Raw genomic sequence first — 24,825 nt, 5'->3', positions numbered from 1 at the left:
AAGATGGCCGCTCATTGATGTGGATCATTTCCAGTTCAGATTATGTATTTTTTCTGTCTGATGGCATCATTACAAAATATTAAGTCAGATGTTGTGATCCATTATTGGAAAAGTAATTAAAAGTAGCCTTTTTACCAAATATGTTTTGAGTAATTTCTTAGCCTGCTATGTTTAACCTTTACTGGAAATAAAATACATAAAATACATACTGCTCTTACTTAATTACAACTTTTGGATACAGAAACCCCAATTAAGATTTTTTGTTGTTGTTGTTGTTTTTCCACAAATAAATTCCAGGTTTTATTTATTACTACCTGTTTCTAAAGAAGTTACAATCAATATGGAATAGTTCACCTATGTTTTGATCAATCTAATCAGTTTAGTTGCTGAATTGATCATAGGTGAACCCGCCGTTTACTGAAGCTACAAATCGAGTGCCGACTTCGGTGTAATGAAGTCTTCTGGGTGTTTCCATGGTGACATCAGCAGACTGACTCGATCTGACTGACACGTACTGGTTTGTTAAGAAACTGTAGCAGTGAACGATCCAGGAAAGATCCCGAACATTTCGGAAGGCAGAGCCCAGTAGGTGTGTTGCCCCAATGTATTTTTTTGTATGTGTGTATTTTAATGCTAGCTGTAAAATCGCCACTGGTTATAGCAGCAGCTTCCTGTTGAAAAATACCGAAGACGTCGAGTTGTGTTGACAGATTTAGCAACCGTTAGCTAGGTAGCTAACTAGCGAGCTGGGCTAGGCTACCGACGTTAGTTAACGCTGACTTTACAACAGCTATTCATAACCACGTAGCGCTTTTTTTGTCTGTATTTATAAATAAACTTTTGGGCTACCTTTAAATTTGAACGGCAAAACTGAACTCTCGCGTCTGTTTACACAGCTTTTATTTGCTCGGTGTATTTGTATATGTGCTAGTTAGCCGTTGACATTTGATGTTAACCAGTGGTTTAACGTCTTGTTTAAATTACGCAATTATATTGTCGTAATTTGTTTTAATGGAGTACCAGACGGTGATTGATTTTAAATGTAGACTATTTAAAATAATAGTTGTTTTTATTGAGAAAATATCACTGAGTTTGTATTGTATTATTGGGTGTTAAATTTTAACTGAAAATTATTTAAATATCTACAATTTTAATATTTTAAACTATTTTAAAAATGGTTTAAATATCTAGAACAAGAAATAATTACCAGAAATCTATTTGTACTCAGACTAGTGGAAAAACTAAAAAGGGAAATCCAACTGTTGTTGACATTATCTATTGAATTTGATATTTATTAACGCCTATTGTAATAGATATATTAGCTATTGTTTATGTATGTCAACACAATTAATTTTGATTTAGAATAAAAATTTCTGGAAAGCCCCATGATCGAATATATATATACATATTACATGTTTGAAAGGTTACAGCATCAAAGGAGCTGATTTCTGTCAAATCACACTTTTCCTTAGTGTAATGTTCATATTAATATTTCAAATGACTGTTTTAAATGCAGTTATTGTTTGCTGATATATTAATTGTAAGTTCACACTTAGCATGCTAAATTGCATTCAGCCTGTTAGATTGATAACAGAGCTTACTTACATTTTTAAAGATCTCAAAACAGGCTAAAAGCTGTGATGAGAAGTAGTGAGGAAAATTAGTATTTATTTTAATTTATATTTTATTAAAACACATCATACTAACCAATCTCTCACAAAGCTAAATTATTTGACAGTCCTATTATTTGTTTATCTTTGCTGGAAATTATTTATTTTAAAAGGTGCAAACATTTATGTGCAGCAAAATGAATTGTTAGCAAATCCTTGTCCTTAACTATCGTTGAATCTGTGCTGTCTTACACAGACCAGTGTTTTATGACCATACAATAAAAATCAAAGGTCAATAAAATGAAGCAGTAATTTAATTTCATTTCACAGGAGGCATTGTTGGATCAAAACACTCTTAAGATCCTGAATACCTGATACCATCATGAACGTGTTTGACCGCAACATCAATATTGATGCCATCTTCAGGTTCTCCCAAATGTATGTAAGCTTGTTTTCGATTCAGTGTGTGACGCTCAGACGCTTTAACTCGTGTCGCCATCTCTCATACGTCTTTTGCTGAAATCTTCTCTGCAGATCTCATTCCACCCAGGTGCACCTGAAGAATGTGTACTCCAGCTTGGCTGTCTGTATGTTTGTGGCCGCAGCCGGCTCATATGTTCACGTGGTCACCCGCCTTTTGCAGGTAGGTCAGAATGAAATGCAACAGGAGTAGGTTGAGCTTTTAAATGGTGAAGCTAAGCAGAAGCAGACAAATTTGAGCTAATTCTGTCGAAATAAAACTTTTCAAAAGTTTTCAAAGATTACGAACCAACCACCACATCTCTGCCATGGTCTTATGACCAATTACATTTCATTTGCTTTAAGAAAACAAACAAACAAACAAACCCAAAAAAACAACTTTTTCACTCCTTAAAATGACATTGGCAGAGGTGGAATAAGTTAGATTTGAATGAAATACGAATGTGATGAGATGTAGCATTAACAAAATGTTGGTCCTTTGTGATTCAGCAGAAGTTTGGTCTTTCAAAAAAGTGATCTAAAGAGTTTAAAACAAGTTGCATAGAGAGACGTTTATTGGCAGCCAAGGTTCACCGAGATATGTGTGTGGAGAGGCTGGTCTGGACTGATAAGGCCGCTGTACATTGGGCTACGTTCACACAGCTGATCTGGATGTTTGATTACGTTTTTTATTTAGTTTTATAAAATCCTGTTTATTTTTGTGTGGTTCTTCATTCTACTAGTTAAATGTGAACGCAATCAGACTTCTGTGTTTATGGGTTACGACCCCAAAAAGAACAGCGGCAAACTTTTTGCAGAAATAAAAATGAAAGGCTCAAACATTTTCCCTAAATACTGATTAAATCAAGTTTCCACTGATTAGTTCCATTCAAAGTGTCGGCATTGACTGCTTCAGGCGTTGTTTACGTCCAGATTCTTCTGGTGTAGAATCACGACACATAATCTCATGATGTAAACGTCCAATAACATGCAACATACATTTCAAACTCTGATATGGGTTGCACATGTAAGCAATAAGTAATGATAAAGTAAAGAGTTTGATCATTTCCATTTTGATGTGCAGGTCAAACTTCTATTATTATGCCATTATCAACATATTACTTGAAATTGGCCTCAAAACAACAATATTTTAGCTAATCCTAATTATTACTTTTACAATTTATAGTCCAGAAAAATGTATCATGTCAGGCGCTTGGGCAGCCTGCTGTCTGAAGGTAGACTTGGATTGGTTTAAAACGTGACGGTACCGGTTCACAGAACTTCCTCTGCATCTGACGGATCAGCGCCAGAATTAAACACTCTGAGGTCTAATGAAGTCTGTCCCGGCAGCGAAAGACCAGTTTGGGTTTGGATGTTTTAAATTCTTTCGCTATGCGGTTTCCATTTGATGATTTTAACCTTTCAGAGAAAGTGAAAGCAAACCGAAGAGGCCGCATGCTCTGTTCATCAGCTCTTTTAATACGTCTTGTTAAAACATGTAAAGATGAAGCTTTTCTTGTCCAAATCCTTATATCGGATTTAACTTCCATTTCTTTGTGATCTAATCACATAAACTACCCCAGCATGATTTCAGTGAGCCATCTGTGCAGCCATGTTTTGTGTGGACATTTGTTAAATGTTTTGTGTTCTGGTTGCAAACTGTGCTGGAGATGATGCAGAATATTTTGTTGTTCTGCCATCTATCTCACTTCCTTTTACCTGATGAACTATTAGATGGATTATTTTTTCTGTTAACTTGTCATCAAGTGGTCAGGTTTATTATTGTTAATGGTTTGCTTATGCTTAAGAAAATGGCCATAATAAAGAGGCTTTCTGTGTCCAGCAGTCTTATGATCTTTTTTGTTACATTTGTGAGGGTTCGGTTACCGTTCAGGTCTGTGTGACAGTAGGGTCAGCTGTCACACATTGTTAAACGATTCAGCACACATGAAAAACTGAGACACAACTTCCTTTTAACCTTCACAATAAGAGCGTTTTGCATACGCTAAACTTAAAATGTTGCTTTAAAGCTCATTCAGATACTTTTGAGGTGTACATGTTTAAAAAAAATCTCTAATATCTCTAAACAGGAAGTTAGTGAATATATGACCTCATACTGCATCATTTTATTTCAGTTTCTTCCAGTACACACACAGTCTTCAGATTTCTATCCTAAAAGTCTCTAAACTGTGTTTGAATTGTTTTTAATGTTAAAACTGTTTTCAGAGTTGATAAAAGGAACTCAGACACACTTAAAATAAACGTTTGCAACCAAACGTCGTGGCTGTGAGATGACTTTGCTGTGTGCCGTCCCTCCAGGGCGGCGTGTTGTCTGTGATCGGCTCGTTGGCCATGATGTTCTGGCTCGCCATGACACCCCACAACCCTGAGACAGAGAAGAAGAGACTGGGAATCCTTGCTGGATTTGCCTTCCTCACAGGTAAACTGATTTATTTCCAGTCTAAATTTGTACGTTTGGAAGTTGGTCTGTAATCATGTGAAGGTTCATGCTGGTGTTTACGCTCCTCTCTCCCTCTCCAGGCGTCGGCCTTGGCCCCACACTGGACTTTGTCATCACGGTCAACCCGAGGTACGTGAAAGATTAATGTGTGCTTATTATCTAAACAAGCTTTAGCCGTTAGCCTCCAGAGCTTTGGGCAGCTGGATTTACTCCTCGCTCTGGTTGGTTTCCTTCCAGCATCATCATGACAGCCTTCCTGGGAACCTCAGTGATTTTCATCTGCTTCACTCTGAGCGCGCTCTATGCAAAACGCAGGAGCTACCTGTTCCTGGGAGGTAAGGACCCCTCTGCTGGAAGCCATGTTGTTTTAGTTGAATATTATAACCTAACCCTGACTCCACTTCCTGTGCTCTCAGGCACTCTGATGTCCGGCCTCTCCATCCTCTTCCTCATGTCTCTGATGAACATCTTCTTCGGGTCTATGATGTTGTTCAAGGTAAGTCTTGAAACATGCAGACATTTTTCTACCCTAACTTCTTTATTTTCACCCTCTTTGACGGCGGATGTTATTACTGTTCACATTCATGTTTGCATATAAACCCATGCTGAGCATAACTGCTGAATGACTCCTATCTGATAACGTTGTGGAAAACATCCAGACAAAAGAAAATCGTTGTGTCTTTCTTCCCTTTCTGTGATTTTCAGTTATTATTGGAAGCGTTATCATCAGATAATTACAAATAGAGATGCACCAGCTAGGATTGCTAAAACAATTTCAAGTGAGAGTTTTAAAAAATATGCCAGTATTTCTAAATCTGGGCTGTCAAACCTTTTCAGTTCAACCAAAATTGATTTCTTAAATTGGATTTATTGTACAAAATTTATATTTTGCACCTTTTTGTACTTCTGTGTGTTTCAACTGCTTCTAAAAACAGCCAAAGCGTTTAAAAACAAACAAAAAGAAACATTCAGTCGTTTCTTTGGCAGTAAGTTAATGATTTTTGGTGTCTGGAAAGCAGCAGCTTATTTGAAGTTAAAGTGACAGGAGGTGACCTTCTGACTAAAATCTCAATATCTGACAATGATTTGGTGGAAAAAATTTAAAGAATATATTTTGTAGCCCATAGACGTATCCTAATCTTTTAAAAGAAGCAAAGTAGGTCACCTTTAAATAAAAATAAAACACTTGTAGCATCATCTCTGCTCATAAAAACACAACATTCTGAATCCTGGATGTATTATATGTTTAGACTGTAGACTGTAATTCATTCCACTTTATGGTTTTATGATTTCACGGTACATTGCTTCCATCGGTGTCTAATGTATTAATTGCTCTGTTACGTTGAAAATTGCAACCACTTTGAGTGCTGTGCATGTGTTGTCATGGATGTGGTTTTTAATTTATTTCAGAAGCAGGTTTTCCACAGCATTTTGCTTTTTATCTATTTATTTTATTGAACCAGGAAGTTAACGGTGTTGTTGTGTATTTCTGTCCCTGCCAGGTGCACATGTACCTCGGTCTGTTGGTCATGTGCGGCTTCGTCCTCTTTGACACTCAGCTCATCATCGAAAAGGCAGAGAACGGAGACAAGGACTACGTGTGGTGAGTTCTTCTATCTGCTGCCGACACGCCTCACCTGGACCTCCTAATCTGGTTTTCCTAACCAAATAACATGCAAATGCACGTAGAGTCGCCATCGGCTCCCAGGCAGATAGTCCTAACCTCGTCTGTTCTGCTCTTCAAGGCACTGTGTGGACTTGTTCCTGGATTTTATCACAATCTTCAGAAAGCTGATGATCATCTTGGCCATGAATGATAAGGTACAGAAACTCCAGAAACGTTACTCCATCCTGCATTAGTACGGGTCGGGTCGCAGAGACGTTCCTGCAGCGTGTCACCAATGCTCCTCTGGCTCTCCTCGCCTCCAAACTGAAATAAAATTTGCCAACCGATTGTGAATTATCATTGGAGTTGCTCAGCAGACAGGAAGGAAACACATTTCACATTCAAAATCAAAAATACTTTCTTGATACCAAAGGGAAATGAAATGTAACTCATTTTAATTCAAAATGTTCTAAGAGTTATTGTTGGCAGGAAGGATCTCCTGTAGCAGTCTGTATCACAGTGAATTTGAAGAAGCCTCTGGCTGAAGACACTCATGCAGAGGATGGTCAGGGTTGTCCATAATTTCCTTGATTTTTCTTTTTACATTTTTTATTTTTGAAGAATCCATCGCATCATCATTCTAACAAGGTTTCAGTCGTTTTCTTCGTTTTTCATTTAGCCAACACCAAACAGAGCTTTAAACATACTTTCAGTTTTATTTACTGAGGTTTACCAACTTCTGCTGCCACTGCACAAAAAATTAGCTTGTTTTTATCTAAAGGTAGTCATATTTAAAACAAGTTAAACATCTCGTTCATCTTCAGTTGAAATAATGATATAAATAAGGTATTTAAATTAGAAAAACCTGCAAAATTTCAAAATATTTTCAGTTTGTTAAAAAAACAAAGAACAAATACAAGCACTTAAGAATCTTAAAAGTTTGTTCCCTGATGTGGCTGGTTAGGCTTCTTCACAATGTAAAGACCGAGGCAAATGTTTTATATTTGTAGAGAAAGAGAGGGAGTGCAGAGATTTCACAACCTACCTCTGATGTGTAGAGAAGATGATGGGGCCGCAGATATACGTTAACAGGTATGGCTGCAACGTTCTGAGCTGTTGCTAGGACTTGATGACTCATTAATATGAGAGGTCAGAGGTCGCTGGGTGGCTCGGTTAGCGCGCACGCTGTGTGCAGAGGCGGTTCTCCTGGATTCGAATCCTGGTCTCAGATCAATGGCTGCGTCTCTTCCCTTCTCTCTTTTCCAAATTTCCTGTCAATTTACTGTTCAATAAAGGCCACCAGAGCCTAAAAATATAATAAAACAATTATGTTTAACAGCTGCTGTCTAAACTGAGCAGTTCCACTTCGCATCAAGACAACTTAACTTTTTACAGGCTAAATATCACAAGAGTGGTAAATAGTTATGCTCTAATGAGCGTATCCCAAATATAGCATAATCTGACTTCCTTTAAGGTATTATTAGACTAGAAATAATATTTATTGTCCTTCAGTGGGGAAATTCAGGTGTAACAGCAGCAAATGGACAGGAAATTTAAAGGGGCAGTATCATGGAAAATTGACTTTTTTTAGCTTTGCATCATTTTAGAACTTTATTCCCTCATCAAAAACATTCTTTCATGCATGTTTGAGAAATGAGTTAATCTCTATGGCAACCATCCAGCTGTGCAAAACATCTGGGTGAGCCTAGCCCCGCCTTTTCCTCAGAGCTTCAAGTTTTCAAGCTTCCGCCTCAGAGCCGCCCTCCTCTGTTATTCCCCCACTCAGCTCCTTCAGACTAGCCTGTAGCAATTAGCAAACACCTGGTGGAACCCTGTATCTGCTGAGCTCATTATGGGAGCTGCATCTCAGAGTAACGGTGGCAAAAACCTCGTTAAGGGGTTCATAGAGGAGCCGTGTTGTGATGACTTCCTGAAGGCGCAGTTTCAGAAAGAGCAGGAGCTTTTAAAGAGGCAGAGGCCCAATTTCAAGGCATGGATAATACAGAATGTAGATTTAAAACTAATAAAAACAGAGTAATATAATGTTCAGTGAGAGTAAATATACAGTATAAGAAAATACTGTGCAGTTATTAAAAATCCAGCAGTTTCTCCTTGAAGGAACTATCAGAAGGGATTTTTGCAGCTGGTTCAAGATGTTCCTCTTTCCTCTCAGCTGCCGGTTTAAATGTAAAAGAGGTAAGAATTACAGACTGTACAGTAAGGCTTTGGAAAATACAGTACTGTTAGATACACTCTGATCCAAAGAAATATGAAACTGATGGCTAACGATGGGTAATAAAAATAAAATGTGTTTTTGTAATTAAAAAAAGACTATTTACAAGAAGTGAAAAAAAAACTGCAAACGACAGCAGGAATGTAACAACTTGTTGAATTTTACCTTGACAGTTTCCAGAAGGACAGAGGTTGAAAACTGAAAAGGCTAAAATGTGGCAACTGCAACTTTCTGTTATCTTCTCAAAGCTTGAGCTTTCTCAGCCTGAAAAATGCATTCTCCTTTTAAATTCTTTCATTTCTGCTTCCTCCAAATTTTTAAACACCTCACATCTACTGAAAATGATTAACTTCTAGTTTTCTTCACTCTGTAGCCGCCTCCACACTGAAGAGTGTTGTCAGAACGCATGCACCCAGGGTTTTTGTTTTGAGCCAGTTATCATCGGTCAGGGTGGATTCCTGTCTCCAGCTGGTTTCTTCTTCTCTGGTTACAGCCTGGTTTATGGTGGCAACAAGAATTTTATAAACCACAGAAAACTTTCAGCTGAACTGTAATAAAACCCTCACATTGGACATTTCTCTTTGGTTTCTTTTAAGTAAATTTTGATGAATTTTGATTATAAATCTCTTGAAAAAGATTTATAAACACAGTTTTATGTCAACATAGTCTTTGGGCTGTAGGCTAATGGGAAAAAATGAAAATTAAGTTATAACAGGTCAAGATAAGTCACAATAATACAAGATGAAAGTCATATTATGAGAATAAAGTTGTAATAAAACGTGAATAAAGTCAGAGTATTACAAGAGCAGTCATACGATAAATCATACAACAAAAAGTCCGAATAGAATAGTTGTAATATTACATGAAAAGTTATATTAGAATAGTCATATTACTAGAATAAATTTATAATAAGAGAATTAAGTCATAGTTATAATAATGAAAATAGTATGGCAAAAAGTCATGAGAAATCGTAACAATGTGAGAATAAAGTCGGAATAATGAGAATAAATTCAGAATATTTCCAGAGAAAGTTCTATGTTGTCTTATTACCAGAAGAAAATTGTAATCTTAGGAGAATAATTTAGAAGTTTTATGAATAGTTTCATGAAAAAATAAAATAAAGTGAGGAATGTTGAGCATCTTGTGAAGTTATATCAGTTTTTCAAGAGTCTTTTGTAAAATTATTAGCAGCAGGACTTTGAAACTTGTGAAAATGACACGTTTGATTTTGAAGAATGAATCTAATGGATTTAATGAGCTGGTCACGACAAATCCTTAATTATCAAAACCTTGTGCTCATTATTGCAGCTTTTTTTAAAAGTAATTTTACAACTTCCTTCTTGTGTTGCGTCATTATTCTGCTAATATTAACTTTGTGATTTTATTTTATTTTATGAAGACTTGTAATTTCAACAACAAAAAATTAGTCTGACCCTAATCTTCTGTAGTTATACTAATTTATTTCTTTTGTTTATTTTTTTAGGACAAGAAGAAAGAAAAGAAGTAAAACCTGATGGAATCGGTTGTCAAACATTAAAATCAGAAAAGGCACAATTTGCGATGCACTTGGTGCTTTTTTTTTTATTATTTTCTGCTTTTCTCAATCTAACTCTTATGTGGTCTTATGTTTTTGTTTTTTTGATTGACTTATTTTTGAAACTTACAAGGGTTGAATGTAAGTTTGTGGTACCCTGATGGTAGTTCCATGTTGGCTGTGGAGAACACAACACTGCAGTGATCAGGCTCGGCCTGTAGAGGGGGGTGTTGCCTAACACAGGCCCCGATTCTGAGCAGCGCTTGAAGTTTCTATTACTGTTATTTAGTGCCATAAATTAAGACAATAGACTCACTTTTAAGACTCATGTAAGATTCAGAAGCTGAATACTGTTTAATTTCTGTTTGATTGCTTATTTATAGTTTTCCTCAGTTCACAGTGGTGAAATGTAAGATTAGTGTCCCATGATTTAGAGAAAATAACCTTTTTTAGTTTTTTTTTTCCTTTCTGTTTTTCCCTGTTTTGTGTAAGAAATAACAGAACCTGTCAGAAAAAACTAATCCCATTAAACCCATCCAGACTGACTAAAAGTCACTGGACAGACTGGTTTATAAATTTAGACATGCTGGGGATGGAGACTGTCCCATCTGTCCTTTTTCTCTTTTATTTTCCCCCAGCTCATTTAACAGCGACAGGTCTTTCATCTGGAACCCGCCTCTTGTAAATTTCCCTAAAATCTGCTGTTAAACCCTTATTCTGCCAAATAACAATGTTAACCAGGCAATTTGGCAGCAGTGCAAAATTATTTTTTTCTTTAAGTGTAAACTGTGAACAATTTTTGTTGATGTATAACGAAAACTACTAATTTGATACATTTGCTCAATAAATGTGTTGAACAGATTAACACTTCCTGTTTTTCCTCAATTATTATTTAATCTGTTTGTGCAGAAAAATGTTATAAGATTTGTGTGAAACTCTGATCCAGATGAGAAACTGAGTGAGAGGTCAAAGGTTCTTGAGCGAACAGAGAAAAGAAATGTTTGCAGAATGTGAAGTAAATTCGGTCTTCTGGTTGAAAAGCTGAAAATTTATAACAGAATAACAAATGTTTGTGGGTTTCCTCACAAACTGGGTTGCAGCCTAGAAAAACCAAACTTGTTACAAAGTGAACTGGAAATAGTTTGGCGCTGACAGGTTAAAGGTCGTTGGTCGGCGGCCATTACTGCTACAATTACCCACACAAATGATAAATTCAGAATAAGTTTGTTCCTCCGCAGAAAAATCTGGATCACAGAGGAAATATTCAGCTGTAATCCAACTACACAAGAATTTAAATTTTAAATATTTAAAACAATTTCATGGAGTTCAAATTTTCCAAGTTGATTCATCTAAAAGCAGCATAAACTATAGTCATAAGATAATTAAATGTAGAATATACTATGAAATAGGTACATGAACAAATGCATATCACATTTTAAATAAAACAAAATGTAATTAAAAATTAATCCATATTAAAATATGTATTCAAAATATGTAATTATGCATTTTATGGGAACAAACAGATGATGGACAGATGTAAACTGGCACAGAGGACGAAGTCTGGAAACAAATTCTATATTTTTTGTTCCGTTTTCGAGAACATTGAAAATAAAGCGAAATATGTCATTGGATGCCTTTCCAGCTTGAATCTGAATCCGGCACTTTGGGGGAAAATAAAAACACTTGAAGCGAACTTAAATCAAAACACTTTTATTTAGAAAGTTGAAAAACGGCAGTAAGGATTTTCTATTTGCTAAGAAACCAACGGCGGAGATGGAGAAACATAAAGATCAGAGCTGAATCTACTCAGCCAAATGGACTGCAGATTTCACGTAAAGATGATTTCAAATAAATAAATAATAAAAAATACATTTTCATCAGATGATGTAGCCTTTTTTCTCTCGTCTATGTTATTATTGCTGGCATATATTACCTTTAAAATGCATTATGATTCAGAAACAGACAAGTCCCTGGCTGTGAAAACAAATACCAACGTGATCAATAAAATTATTTTTTACATTAAAACATGATGATGCATGAGAAGCAACCAGAGAATACAGACATGAACATTTTTTGTTTTTTTATTATTATTTTTATTATTATTATTTTCTAGACGCTCCAAGTTTTGTTTTTAATCTTTTCTCAACACTCTACGGTGAAATGATGTCAAGAAGAAGAACAGTATTTCACGATGAATGAAGAGTTTTCTACCAGAATGAGAACGAAAAAACAAAACGGTTCTGAGCGACTAGCAGGAGTATGGAAGAAGATTAGGGCTGCTGGAAAAAAAAAGAAAGAAAAATCTGGACTTTGAAAAGTCATAATGTTGAACTTAAAAGTCAGAATTCTAAGAAAAGAAATCTGAATTCTAGACTTTCACAGAATTCTGGAACTTAAGATAAAGTTATAGAATTGAAGATTAAAGTTAAAATTCAGAGGAAAAAAAGTCAGAATTCTAGAATTCTGAAAAAAAATATTTTTTTTTTCTCAGTGGCCCTTATCCTCTTCCATACAAGAGTGACAACCTCTTGTGCTGATCTTTAGCTTGGCCATGCGTTTTTTTTTTTTTTTAAGTCTTCTATACATCAATTCAAGAGAAGGGTCCACAGTTCAATCTGATTGTGAAAAAGTGAGCAACCTAAATTATTTTGGCTTCACGTGTTTTGGAAATCCTGAGGAGAAGAGATCGATCCGTCTTTTCCAGTTGCAACAGCTGACAGATGACAGCAAAAGCACAATTTTTTTCTTCTTTAAGGTGAGCAGCATCAGTACGGCGGCGTGTCAAGGCCAAATAGAGAGAAAACAAAAAAAATTAGGAGTACATTTCAGCCAAAAACTTTGCCGGACAAAACAGATACATTTTTAGATTAATCTCAGGAAATTTCTAGAAAAGAATTTGGACATTTGAGAAAATGTTCGGTTTTTTTTTGTTTTTTTTTTGAAAATTCTGAGATTTTCTAGAAAACTCATAAATTTCCAAATTTATTCTAGACAATTTCGGAGATTAATCTCAAAATTTGATTTTTTTTTTTTTTTGGTGGAAATTAACTTATCCTTTTATTTTCTCCATCTACAATGGCCCCAATACGCCGTTGTATTATCAGAGTGAGCAGATGGGGCCTCTGCCCCCCGCCGGCCCCCTCTGCCATCACCCTTGGCTGCCGCAGGATGACAGACTGTCGTACAGCGAGTCGCTCAGAGACTCGGGGGTTTCCAGGACCTGAGGGCGACTCGGGGAGAGCGCCTCCTCTGGCCGCTCCCTGAGCAGCTCAAGCCCCGCCTCCCGGCTCATCTCGGGGACGCTGGGCGCACGCGTCTTCCCCCTCCGGCTCAACCCGGACTGGGCCGGGACGGGCAGGCTGCCCGGGTCCACCACTCGACTGGAAGACGGGCCGCCGGCTTTCATGTTCTGAAAGAAAACATTTTATGGTCAGCTTATGTAACAGCATCAGGTGCAGAAGACAAAAGTGGATTGCAGCTGTGAATTTTTAATATTGAAGTCATTAATATTTCAGAAGGGAAGAATGTGGTTCTGTGTTTTAGCATTACATAGATTATTCACACAGTGGCAAAACGCAACACAAAGCTGCTTTTTTTTTTTTTGCCTAAGACTTAATAATCAAATTAATATTAATACTTCAGTTAGAGGTTGTGGAATAATTGTGAGGAGTTAGAACTGTGTTTTTTACTCTTTAAATACAATATATGCATAAAAATAATTTGCTAAACAAATACAATAATAAAGTTTGATTATAAGTTTGTCTTGATATGTTTTAGGAAAATATACAGGAAGGATTCTGCTGCTTTGATTTTGGTAAAACTTTATGTACAATAAAGTGAAAGTGTAATAAGTTTACGCTTCAACCTAAACTTTTTTTTGCTCTATATTTTGTTGCCATTGACAGTAATTTAAATATTGTTTATCTATTTCTGTACTTGTTTGTTCTTGTATTTTTGACTTGTGTAGGGAAAATAAATAAAGATATGAAAAATATTGAAATAAAAAAATACTAGTTTCAGTGGCAGATTTTTTCCACTCATAAGAATCTTTCCATATAAATTAAATGTCTCTCAGTTTAACTAGTACTTTTCTATCAACAGCTGCGTTACCATTAGCTGTATCAAAATTAGCACAACTAAATGGAAACATATTTTTTATCACCAACATTAGTGGAACATCATTAAAGTTTTGTGCTCATTTGTAATGGAAAATCAGCTAAAATGAAAGAATCATTTACTTAAAACAAGCTCCTATATCTTACTGAAAAGTTATTTATCAGTTAGTTTTGTCTTATTTCTAGTCTGTTAAGATATTTGGACTAGAAATTAGGTCAAAAATAGAAATGGTAAGATTTTGTGTTTTTGCAGTGCAATATGGACATTTTGATTTTAATAAGAAAAACAGACTTAAAATAAAAGCCTCTAATGGATCAGAATAACCTTTCCATGATGCTGTGATTTATTGAGATACACTTGTACGTAACTTTTGCAAATTTATTCAAACTTCTTTTTGTTTCATGAAGGATAGCTCACCCCTCTGAACGGGGATCCAAACGTTACTGCGTCTTCCTCTTCCTCCTCTTCCTCCACGGCCAGGTAAACCTCTGCAGGTCCGGCTGGAGTCTTCAGATTGGGGAACGTCCAAGTCTTGGAGCGAGGAGAGAACACGTTTCCTCCGTGTGCCTCTTTATCTGCAGATGGAAAATAAGATGAATTAAAACCTTAAAAACTTTTGATGTGGTCAACAAAAACAAAGGCAGGGGTGTCCAAACTTTGGTAAACTTTATTTGACGGGGCGTGCATAAGGCTGGCATGACATGGCATAACATCTGTCCTGAACATGAAGGAGTCTTTATGAATGTTGTCATGAAGTGTCAGTCGGTAAATAATGAGTCTTTATGAATGTTGTCATAAAGTGTCAGTCGGTAAATAATGACACTTTTAATGGACTTTCAAGGCAACTTTTAAAGCAACTTTGCATTAAAAGTCATTATTTACTGAATGACACTTCATGACATCATTCATAAAGACTCCTTCATGTTTGTGACAGATGTTGTTTCATGTTTATGACAGTGTCTTGTCAGTTTTATGCACACCCATCAAATAAAGTGTTACCCAAACTTTTTGCACCAAGTGCAAAAAGTCCTACAGGTTGAAAGTCTTCAAGAGGAAAAATAATAACTTTTTTCCCCTCCAATCAAAAACACAAAACTAATATTATTATCTTTTACCTGCACAAAAAAATATTATTAATAGTAATATTTTTGATAAAACACAAAATCTTACCAAGTATTTCTAGTCTAGTTTCTAGTGTAAATATCTCAGCACACTTGAAATGAGACAAAACTAACTTACAATAACTTTTCAGAAGCTTGTTTTAAGTCAATATTTCCTTAATGTTATAAAGAAGCATTAGTTTCACTGGCAGATTATTTTACTTAGAAAGTGGGAAAAATAAGTGAAATAATCTGCCAATGGATCTAGTACTTTTTAAAATCAATATAAAGGATTTTTTACTTGAAACTAGATAATTTGTCTTGCTAAGATAAATGAGACTTGGCTAGATTTTGTGTTTTTGCAGTGTTTTATAAAATTTGTCTTCATGTTTGCAGTTATTTAATTTTTTGGACCATCTATTTTTGTGTATAAAATGTTTATAAAATGAGAATTTTTGTTTAAAAAACTTGTGTGAAGTCAAATATAATGAATGGGTTTATCCAAGTTTCTGAGTAAAACATCACTGGGTGCTTGTGGCTTGACTTAATATAAAATAAAATTTAAAAAAGCACTAATAGAAAGAAAAAAATCCCTGTGTTGTACTTAACATTTTCTGTTTAAAAATCATCTTAAAACATTATTGAACTGCAGTCAGGGGCCACACAAAATTATTCCGAGGCCCACAAATATCCCCCGGACCACACTTTGAACATCCCTGAGCTAAGATGAAGATTTTTTTTTTCTGGCACCTTCACGTATGACTCCGGCGGAGCTCCTCCCCTCCAGCATGGAGCAGTACTGGATGGTGGGAATCAACTGCTTGTGCGACGTGAAGCATTCCTCCTGCGATGTCAGCTCCCGGTCCAGGGTTCGGGCCCGCCGCCCGGACCGACCCGGGGACCCGGCGGAGTGATGCTCGGCCCCCGCCCGCCCCTTGGACGGGCCCCGACCCGCGGCTCCGCTGCTGCAGTCGGGAAGAGGGAACGTGCCGATGCCGCTGTCCAGGGTGTAGGTGGAAGCACCGGAACCTGAGGAGCAAAGAGGAAGCAAAACACTTCAGGTTTGGGAATGCTTTAGGATCACACTTTACCACTAGAAAGTGTTTAAATTCCCTCTTGGATCTGCAATTCAACCATTAATTTGGAAGTATTAAGCAAAATTCAAAATTTTTCACATTTTTATACTTCTACTTGGGATTCTACAGCTAATAAAAAAAAATCAAGAGATTAAAATTAAGCAATAAATGTATGTTTTTCAGTGTCTGGAAAATGAGTCGTTTCTAAAAACCTCCTGAATATAACATAACAAATCAACAGGCACTGACCCTTCACCCCAGCTAAAGGCAGGCTGTTACCTAGCAACCCCAGCGGAACTCAGCCTGTCGCCTAGCAACCCAACCTGAGCTCCAGCCCATTTGGTCAGCTGGTTTTAAACCAGACAGTGAAGTCAGATCTCAATAACACTAGAAGCTTTTCTCTCATTAAAACAACTGTTCCCCTGTATTTTAAGACATTTTTCGGATAAGATTGCCTCTTTATTTCTGCTGGTATTGTGACTTTATTGTAGTTTTATTGCCCTAATACTATCATACAACTCACAGAAGGAATGATTGGAATAAAAGCCACTTTTTGAAATCCTTTGAGAGTTATACGATGAGCAACGCTGCAATAATGTTTGTTATATTACCAGAATATTAGCAAATTACTAGCAGAAAGCAGATGCGATTTTTTTTTCCAGAATAAACATCTTAAAATTGAAAGAAAGTTTTAATTTGAAAAAAGCTTCGTATTCAGGGTCTGACGTGTCCAGTTCAGTTTGTGTGATTCTTTCTTTGAAATGGACACATTGCTTACATGATCATTTTGAAATCCTGCTGCTGATAAGAATTTGATGCTAATGAGCTGGAAGATGAAGTAAAATCATCACAGACGTCATAAACATTTGAAAAAACACCTTGAAACTCCTGCACATGTCTCTTACCTGCAAAGTGCTGAGAGTGAACTGAATCTGCAAGGTTTTCATCTGATGTGATCTTGCTGATTCTGTCTGATCCCTGCATGAAAAAAACAAGAACCAAGAAAGCTGTGAACACCTGAGAGACAAACCGCACGAATCTAAGGCCGAATATGGACTTTAAAGCTGAAATCATGTAAACAGGTTTTCTTTTTGATGATGTGATCAAAGTTCTGGATGCTTATTTTTACCAAGTGTCAGTCTAAGCTAAAAATGAAGAATAAAGGAACCTTCTCCATGTCGTCATGACTGGTGGTGTGACTGATGACGCTGGTCTGCTGAGTGAAAACCGGCTTGGAGGTCTTACAGTCGAACGAGAGGCGGCGCTGCGGCAGACTGATCACTTCCTTCCCATCCACTCTACATTCATCAACCACAAAATGAAGTTAGCAGAGCTTTTCAGAGGCTACACGTATATTTCTGCATTCTGAAACCCACAGTTAGATAAAAGGCTGCAAAACATTTTATGATCTCAGGGATTCGCAGAAGGAGGAAGGCCTCAGTAATTATTACAGTTTCCACACATCGATTGCATTCATTAAGACCCCAAAACTTTACTGTTACTAGATTTCGGTTATTTGCTTTTAATCAGCCGTCAAATTGAAGATGTAGAGACTCTGTTTCCATTTTGCTCACTGAGTTATTTTAAAGACTAACCCAGTTTTAAACTCATGTTGGGTTATTATAATGGACCACAGACCAACACTGTCTCCAGTGTGAATAACTGCAGCCGTCTATGTAAATAACTGCCTAATGCAAATGTGATGGTGGATTAAAATATGATGCATGTGAAACGCTGTGAAATGTCTGCTCTTTTAAAACGGCAGGAACCTGATGGAGCTGCATGAACGTTTTTAATGTCCACACAGAAACCTGAGCTAGGAACCGTACAGAGATACAACAGGAACCAGACTTTTACATGCACCAAATAAAAAGACAAACACATTTTTTTCTCATTGTGAAGTTAAATTTGACCAAAGCTGTCTTGTTTTAGGTCCGTTAGAACTACTCAAATTATTTCTATTTGCAAAATGCCAGAAAACTAGTTGAGATCATTTTTTAGAGATTTTTTTGTAACTTTACTTGAAATCAAAAGTTTTACATACATTTGTTTGGTATGAAGCATAACTGTCTTTTAGACTGTATGACTTGGGTTAACGCTTTCTACAAAATGTTCTTGCAAAGTTTTCTGGGATTTAGGAAATAGAAATAATTTGGGTAATTCTTATGGACCTAAAACAAGAGAGGTATAACTTCAGACGGTGAGAAAAAATGAGTATATGTCTTTTTATTCAGTGAATGTAAATATCTGGTTTAAGCTGCGTGAGTCTAGAGGTGACCACAACATAAAGGCTGGAGGTGGTGGACTTTGGAAAGTTGCTTTTTTCCCAGTGAGACGATAACAAAGGCCATTCCCCAGACTGCTGAGCCTCGTTTCTGAGGTCCTGTTCTGAACCTCACCTGTTAAGCAGCTGTTGCATGAAGTTGTCAGAGCGCCCCCCTCTGTACATCACAGCCAGCTGTCCCTGAGCTTGGTCCATCACCACCTCACAGGAGTGGCCCCTGCCGGACCTCTCCACGTAGGCCCTCTCCTCCTCCAGGGCCCTCCTCAGGCCCTCAGCCTTCTCCATCAGAGTCGAGATGTTCAGACCTTCCACGCCTTCTTTGCATCTACTGGCCATTTTGGAGTCTCTGCCCACTGAGGGGATGTTTATCTTCCACTCCTTCTTCTCGTCTTTTGCCTTGGTGGCGTCCGTTTTGCGGCTCAGCGCGGGCAGCTTGCTCTTCTTCAGGCCGAACCAGCTGGCGATGCCGTTTGAGGCTTTCTGCTTGACTTCACTGCTCTGCCCCCCGCGGTCCTGCTCCTGAAGCTTTAGGACGTTCTCCTCGATCCCCTTCATCACTTTTTGCTCAATAGCAGATTGTGGAGTGGGAGCCGGCTGAAACGGCTTCTCCGCCTCAGTTGGGGGTCTCGGAGGAGGAGGTGGAAGGCTGTCACCATACATTGGATTCTTCTTTCCTTTCCCGCTGATTTTTGTCCTCTCCTCTGACTTCGATGAGTAACGCGGCGTTTCCGAAGGCTTTCCGCCCCGGTGGACAGATACGCCTTGGCAAGGTTTGGAAGGCGACTTCGGGGGGATTTTGTTAGGACTCTTGCTACTCTGGGGGCCACTTTTGACATTGTAAGCCAGATTCAGGGAGCCAGGACACTTGATGTTGTTGCGTAGAACCTGGGGAGCATCTGTGTTGGGGGATGGTAACCCAATTTTGCTCTTGGAGCCCTCAGGTTTGGGAACGCACAGTTCTTGTTTTGCTGATTGAGATTTCCCGGTCTGTTCGTACATCTGAGATGGACCCGGGTACGTCAGACCAACACTGCTACTTTTAGGTTTACGATCTAAAGAGTCTTGGTACTTTGAATGCCTCTGCTCCTCTTTATGGACCTCTGAGGATCTCTCTGCCATCTTGCTTCTCTCCTCTCCAGGCGCGCCCTCAGTCACTGCGTCAACAGGCCTGATTTGTAAATCCTCAGAACTCCTTAGCTTGCCCAGTGCCGCCAGTCTGTCTTTGAAAGCATGGTGACTGGAGTCAGCCTGGGTTCTACCCGCCCCAGAGCTAGGCCTTTTGGGGATGGATGAGGAGTCGCTTCTTCGGACCGGAGGCGGCGGAGGCTGAGAGACTTCCCTTACGTTCATCTCATGTTTGTCTCTTATTCTTGGGTAGCTTGCTTGGCTCTGAGCTTTGTTGAGGGCGGCTGTGTTGGGTAAACTGTGATGGTTGACCCATACTGGACTGTCTGAATCCTCTTCATCATCAGACGTCGACTCCGACGTAGACGAAGATGACTGCTTTCGCTGAGGAGAAGGATTCAGGACACTTTCTGGTAAAGACTTAACAAGCTTCCTCTCACCACCGTTTGCCTTTGCTTGAGATGGAATAGTGCTTCTTTTCTCAAGACCCTGGCTTGGCTCTTCTTCTCTGTTGGCGGACATTTCCAAGACATTTTCATAATGGGGGACCTTTTGGGAAGCCCTGGGTGAACCCATGGACGCAGCAGATGGATTTCCCAACTTTGAGCTGTCACTGGTTTTTGGTGCAGAGAGACTGCTGTAGCTTATTTCCTTAGGAGGCAGAGAGCAGACATCTTCAGGCTGTGGAGGGGAGGTCGGTGCCGAGTGCGTAGCAGGGTAGGACTCGGACCTGGACGGTGGGGGTGGGGGCTGCTTGCACCTCTCCGTGGTGGTGGCTCTGCGGGAAGGAACCGGAGAGTGGTACACCTCGTAGTTGTTGGTGCGACATGGGATTCTGGAGTTGCGTGTGAGCTGTGGGCTCAGACGAACTGCCGTGGTTGGTGGCTGGGCCTTGTCCCCTATTGACGGGATCTTCAAGAACTTGAGCAGCTTGGACGGGGAGTTGATGGCCGCAGCTTTGACATCACTGAGACAAGAAGGGCTCGGACTGACGGATGCACCGGCTCGGACTGAGGAAGCTTCCTGGTCTGTGAGGTCTCTCTCGGGGATAGTGGAGGGGTCAATCAGCGCGGTGCTGGACGAATGCCCCAAGCCGTTGTGAATGCTGCTGCTTGTATCCGGATCACAGTGAGTGATCTGTACGCTCTCCTCTACAGAACTGGGCAGATTGGAGGTGCCACAGAAACCAGTCAGCTCCTCAGACACACCACTTTCAGAGCTGTCCTGTTCCACTCTGGCCACCTCCAGAGCCTGAGCTGTCTCTGTGGCTGAGTGGGCGGAGGTGCCTACTGGCTGCTGGTGGCCCTTGTTGACGGCACATTGCTTGGACTCTCCTGCTCGGGTCTTACTGTGACATTCGCTCGTTGTGGCTGCAGGAGCATGACTCTGGGCGGAGGAGCTGGCTTTTGATGGACTACAGACATGGTTGCATGGCTTCGGAGCGCTGTCCGGACTCCTTTTGCAGTGTAAACAGCACGTGCTTGCTCCCTCACACTTCACCGCGCCGTCGCCGTTGACGTGCTGGTGTGCGTCAGCGTCGCTGCAGGAGCAGTGACAGTGTGTGTGGTGGGACTTGCACTGGACCGGGTGGGGGTCTGCGGTGGCAAGAACAGCCTCTGTTGACATCAGCACCTGGCTGTAGTCGCAGAAAGACAAGCTCGTGGTGGACGGGTGGAACTTCAGGGGGTCCGTCTCCTCCATTTTGCGCAGTACTTCCAGGATGTGCGCTTTCTTCTTGAAGAATGGAGACAGGGCCTCCATGGAGGCGGCGGGTCCACGGGGGCCCGGGGAGGCATGTTGTGTGTGGAAGCCATTTCCCTTTTGAAAGAAGGAGATTAAGATCAAAAGTGTATTCAGTGTGGACACCTAAACAAATTGAACAATTCAGTTCATGAAGACCTTTGAGTGCATGCGTACAGGAAATGACTGAGAACGAGATTAGCAGCCTCAGCTAAAAACAGAGCAAAGGTCAGAATTCAACACGCCCACAGGTGGGGTTTGTAGACCCACCGTTTTCTCCTCAGTGTCTGTTAAAACTCTACATGCTTGGCTCTTTAATAGTCACCTTGGCTTGTGCTTCAGTCTGGGCCGGCTCCACCTGTTTGGCCGAGTCATTGTGCAGCTGTGCATTGTAGTCTGGGAGGGGTCCCGCCTGGACCTGCAACAGGAGAATCACAGGGCAATTAGAAAGACAGCACATACCCCACAGGCCATTAGATACACACAAAACAATGAGACGGTTCAGTTTGGTAACTGTAGGAACAAAATGAGACCCGGGTGATTCGCCCGAGATTCATCACTGTGTCAGGGAAAAAGCTTTAGACATTCAGACAACTCATCGGTGATTACATCTGATTTATGGTGTGTGATTTTACAATATTTAACAAACTTCTCACTCAAGAAATACTATTAGTTGCCACAACTACACAGATGATGATAATACACTGCTCTACATTACGATGTCACTCCAAACCCGTCCGAGTACCAAACACAAGCTTAGAACCAATCAAAGTGAGGATGTGCCTTAACTTCCTCCAGCTAAACAGATACAAAACTTACATTATTAACTTTGGACCTAAAGAGGAGCGATCCAGAGTCAGCACACAGCTCCAGTTATTACAAATACAAACTAAAGATCAGGCCTGAAATCTGGGAGCAGTGATGAACTCTGACCTGAACCCTCAGAGCCACATAAGGACAGTTATAAAGCCGGCCTTCTGTCACCTGAAGAACATTTCCAGGTTCACAGAATTAATGTCCCAGCAAGATCTAGAGAAACTCATGTGTTTATCTTTAGTTGCATTGATTACTGCATCAGTGTCTAAAAGGTCAATCAGACAGCTAGAGGTCTTACTCTGGATCCCTGTAGATCAGAGAATAGACCTTAAAATGATTCTGTACTGAACGGCTTAGCACTAAAATACATTTGCTGCTGTTGTATCAACCTTCCAGACCTCTCAGGTCTTCTGGTTCTGGTCTGTTTTACCTTCCAGAACCAGAACCAAACATGGAGAAGTAGCATTCATCTTCTACGCACCATAAATCTGGAAAAAACTTCCAGAGAACTGCAAAATTGCAGAAACACTGACTTCCTTTAAATCAAGACTAAAAAGGCACTTGTTTTTTATTTTTGTTGTATATTTGATAATGATTCTGATTGCAGTATTTTAAATGTAATGTTTATTGATTGTTTCAGAATTGATGACTGTGCTATCTTTTTATGATGTAAAGGACTCTCAGCTGCCCTGCTGATGAAATGTCCTGACTTGACTTCATTCATTTTAAATATTTTTTGGGATAGAAATAAGTAAAAATGTAATAACTTTATGCACTAATAGATATTCAGGAATGACAGGTGAGCATCTTCCATACCTGACAATGATATCAAATCTAGTACAGAAATACAGAGGCGATCATTTCAGTTCAAATTCAAATACCTGCAACAAACATCTCAAGTTTGTCTTTTGCATTTTCCATGAAAGTTGTTGCGTGGAGCTGTGGTCTGAGCTACCTGGTAGTGAGTGGTGGGATGGTTGGGCAGCTTCTGCTGGAAGAGCTCACAGAGCGCGCGGTTCTGTCTCTCCAGGTCAAACACCAACATCTTCAGCTTGATGCACTCCTCCCGCAGATCCTGCTCAGAGTCGGATCACAGCGACTTTCTGTTTAATCCAGGGGTCAAAGGGCAGATTTAGATTCAAGACAAACTGAAGTTTGGCATTACCTTCTGATTAAGCAGAGCTTGGACCACATGATTGGCCACCTGTTAATGAAGCAGAAAATCATCACAGAGTTACTCTGCGCTTTGTGAACGATTCATTCCCGACATGGACTCACCTCATCTAAGCAACGTTCATAAGCTTCCCTCTGGCTCTCATTCGCCAACATCAGAGCAGAGTTCTCCGCCTGCAAATAGACGGGCAACAGGTGAAAGTCAGATGTTTATAGAGAAACACTAAAACTACAGGACAAGACGATGGCGGTGGGCATTTATCGTATCGATTATCATTTATCATGATAGAGATTTTGATTTATTGTTGTCACAATAAACTCCAACTAACTTTAAACCCCCCAAAATGTCCGAATTGTTAATTTAACAATTTTTTTCCAGTTTGTTCAATAAAAGTAACAATAAATTTGAAAATATGATTAAATGCAGTTATGATACAGGATTTAATTATACAAATCATACTTCTTTATCTGCCTGGTGTCTTAAAAAAGAAGCAAGAAAATTGTTCTTATTTATTGTCACTTTCATTATCACAATAATACTAGAAATTATGGTGAAACTAAGTCCCTGTCACCCACCTCTACAAGATCATGATTTGTCAGGAAAAACCAAAATATTTATAAACATACCAATGTAAAAATTTTCTCATCCCCTCTAGGGGGCGCCACAGCAGATCATCTGACTCCAACCCCAACATCCTCATCTGGTTCTGTGTATAAGAGGTCTTATTAACTCACCTCCAGCTCTCGGAGTCGGTCCATGAGCTCGCTGCTGTTGTCCTCCAGGTAGGACTCCACGTCTCCTTCCTCGCCCTCCTCTTCCTCAGAACCAAAATCCTCATCACACGTTCTCTGTTCTGCCTCATCCGACATTGTTCTCATCTGCAACAAAGAGAGGGATTCTGCTGCCATCACTGCTGCCATCTTTATGCTAAACTAAAGGGAAAGCTACTTTTGGACATGAGCAAACAAAAGCAAAACAGTAAAATAAAGACTTAAGTGTTCAGTAGGATAGAGACTATTTCTGAGGTTTGCGAATAAACTTGTCTTGAATTTCTAAGCTTTGTTCTGTGCAGCAAAAGCTTTCTGACATTTTAAACTAAGTATGATTAGCTTTTAAGCTAGTAAGTTACTGTTTGGTCCTCCTGGAAAGCAGAGGGCGCCAAGGATTGCTCCAATTCTCTCTCTCTCACACACACAAACAAGTGAAAGCTTCAAATTTGTAGTTTAAAGTGTAACTAAATTCCCTGTGAAAGCAAAACGACGCCCAAAGCAAAATTTAGAAAAATCCCACCGAAAGTGGGCGTGACCAAGATACGCTGAGGGGCGTGGCCAAGAGACGCTGAGGGGCGTGGCCAAGTGTGGGGATGAACAGAGGGGATGTGTTCAGGTCAAGAGTGACCAACTTAGCATTTTTATCTCGAATATTTAAAAAATTTAAGATACTTCTAGCAAATGTTTTTTTCAAAAAGTGGAAAATCTGGAGACTTTTCTC

The 24,825-nt window shown here is 39.3% G+C and overlaps 2 protein-coding genes across 5 annotated transcripts in view; one reads left to right on the top strand and one right to left on the bottom strand.

Annotated features, from left to right (window-relative positions):
• The first annotated feature begins 477 nt into the window (after positions 1 to 477).
• tegt (testis enhanced gene transcript (BAX inhibitor 1)) lies at positions 478 to 9,898 on the top strand. 3 transcript variants are annotated; one of them, XM_007566892.2, is made up of 10 exons: positions 478 to 589; positions 1,941 to 2,048; positions 2,145 to 2,253; positions 4,389 to 4,509; positions 4,611 to 4,659; positions 4,768 to 4,865; positions 4,947 to 5,026; positions 6,033 to 6,133; positions 6,276 to 6,351; positions 9,853 to 9,898. In XM_007566892.2, exons 2-10 carry the CDS (start codon positions 1,993 to 1,995, stop codon positions 9,874 to 9,876), a joined length of 714 nt encoding a protein of 237 aa, XP_007566954.1. In that variant the 5' UTR covers positions 478 to 589; positions 1,941 to 1,992; the 3' UTR covers positions 9,877 to 9,898. The 3 variants fall into 3 exon arrangements, with proteins under 3 accessions (XP_007566954.1, XP_007566950.1, XP_007566951.1); XM_007566888.2 differs by lacking the exon at positions 9,853 to 9,898 and adding an exon at positions 7,147 to 7,209; XM_007566889.2 differs by lacking the exon at positions 9,853 to 9,898 and adding an exon at positions 7,147 to 7,209 and having other exon boundaries at positions 479 to 585.
• Positions 9,899 to 11,802: 1,904 nt separating this feature from the next.
• The window catches only part of nckap5l (NCK-associated protein 5-like), a 47,730-nt gene continuing 34,707 nt past the window's right edge, over positions 11,803 to 24,825 (bottom strand). For both annotated transcript variants that reach the window (XM_007566885.2, XM_007566886.2), the window contains exons 3-13: positions 24,069 to 24,212; positions 23,439 to 23,507; positions 23,326 to 23,364; positions 23,116 to 23,235; positions 21,670 to 21,762; positions 18,595 to 21,422; positions 17,364 to 17,493; positions 17,101 to 17,173; positions 15,870 to 16,148; positions 14,437 to 14,594; positions 11,803 to 13,312 (exon numbers count right to left, since the gene is read on the bottom strand). In XM_007566885.2, the coding sequence (XP_007566947.1) occupies positions 13,052 to 13,312; positions 14,437 to 14,594; positions 15,870 to 16,148; positions 17,101 to 17,173; positions 17,364 to 17,493; positions 18,595 to 21,422; positions 21,670 to 21,762; positions 23,116 to 23,235; positions 23,326 to 23,364; positions 23,439 to 23,507; positions 24,069 to 24,212 (4,194 nt within the window). In that variant the 3' untranslated portion in view covers positions 11,803 to 13,051. The remainder of the gene's footprint in view (positions 13,313 to 14,436; positions 14,595 to 15,869; positions 16,149 to 17,100; positions 17,174 to 17,363; positions 17,494 to 18,594; positions 21,423 to 21,669; positions 21,763 to 23,115; positions 23,236 to 23,325; positions 23,365 to 23,438; positions 23,508 to 24,068; positions 24,213 to 24,825) is intronic.

Source organism: Poecilia formosa, unplaced genomic scaffold (genome assembly GCF_000485575.1).
Source record: "Poecilia formosa unplaced genomic scaffold, Poecilia_formosa-5.1.2 Scaffold200, whole genome shotgun sequence".
Taxonomy (NCBI): domain Eukaryota; kingdom Metazoa; phylum Chordata; class Actinopteri; order Cyprinodontiformes; family Poeciliidae; genus Poecilia; species Poecilia formosa.
Note: the sequence above shows the minus strand (reverse complement) of the source record. Positions and strands in the feature narration are given on the sequence as shown.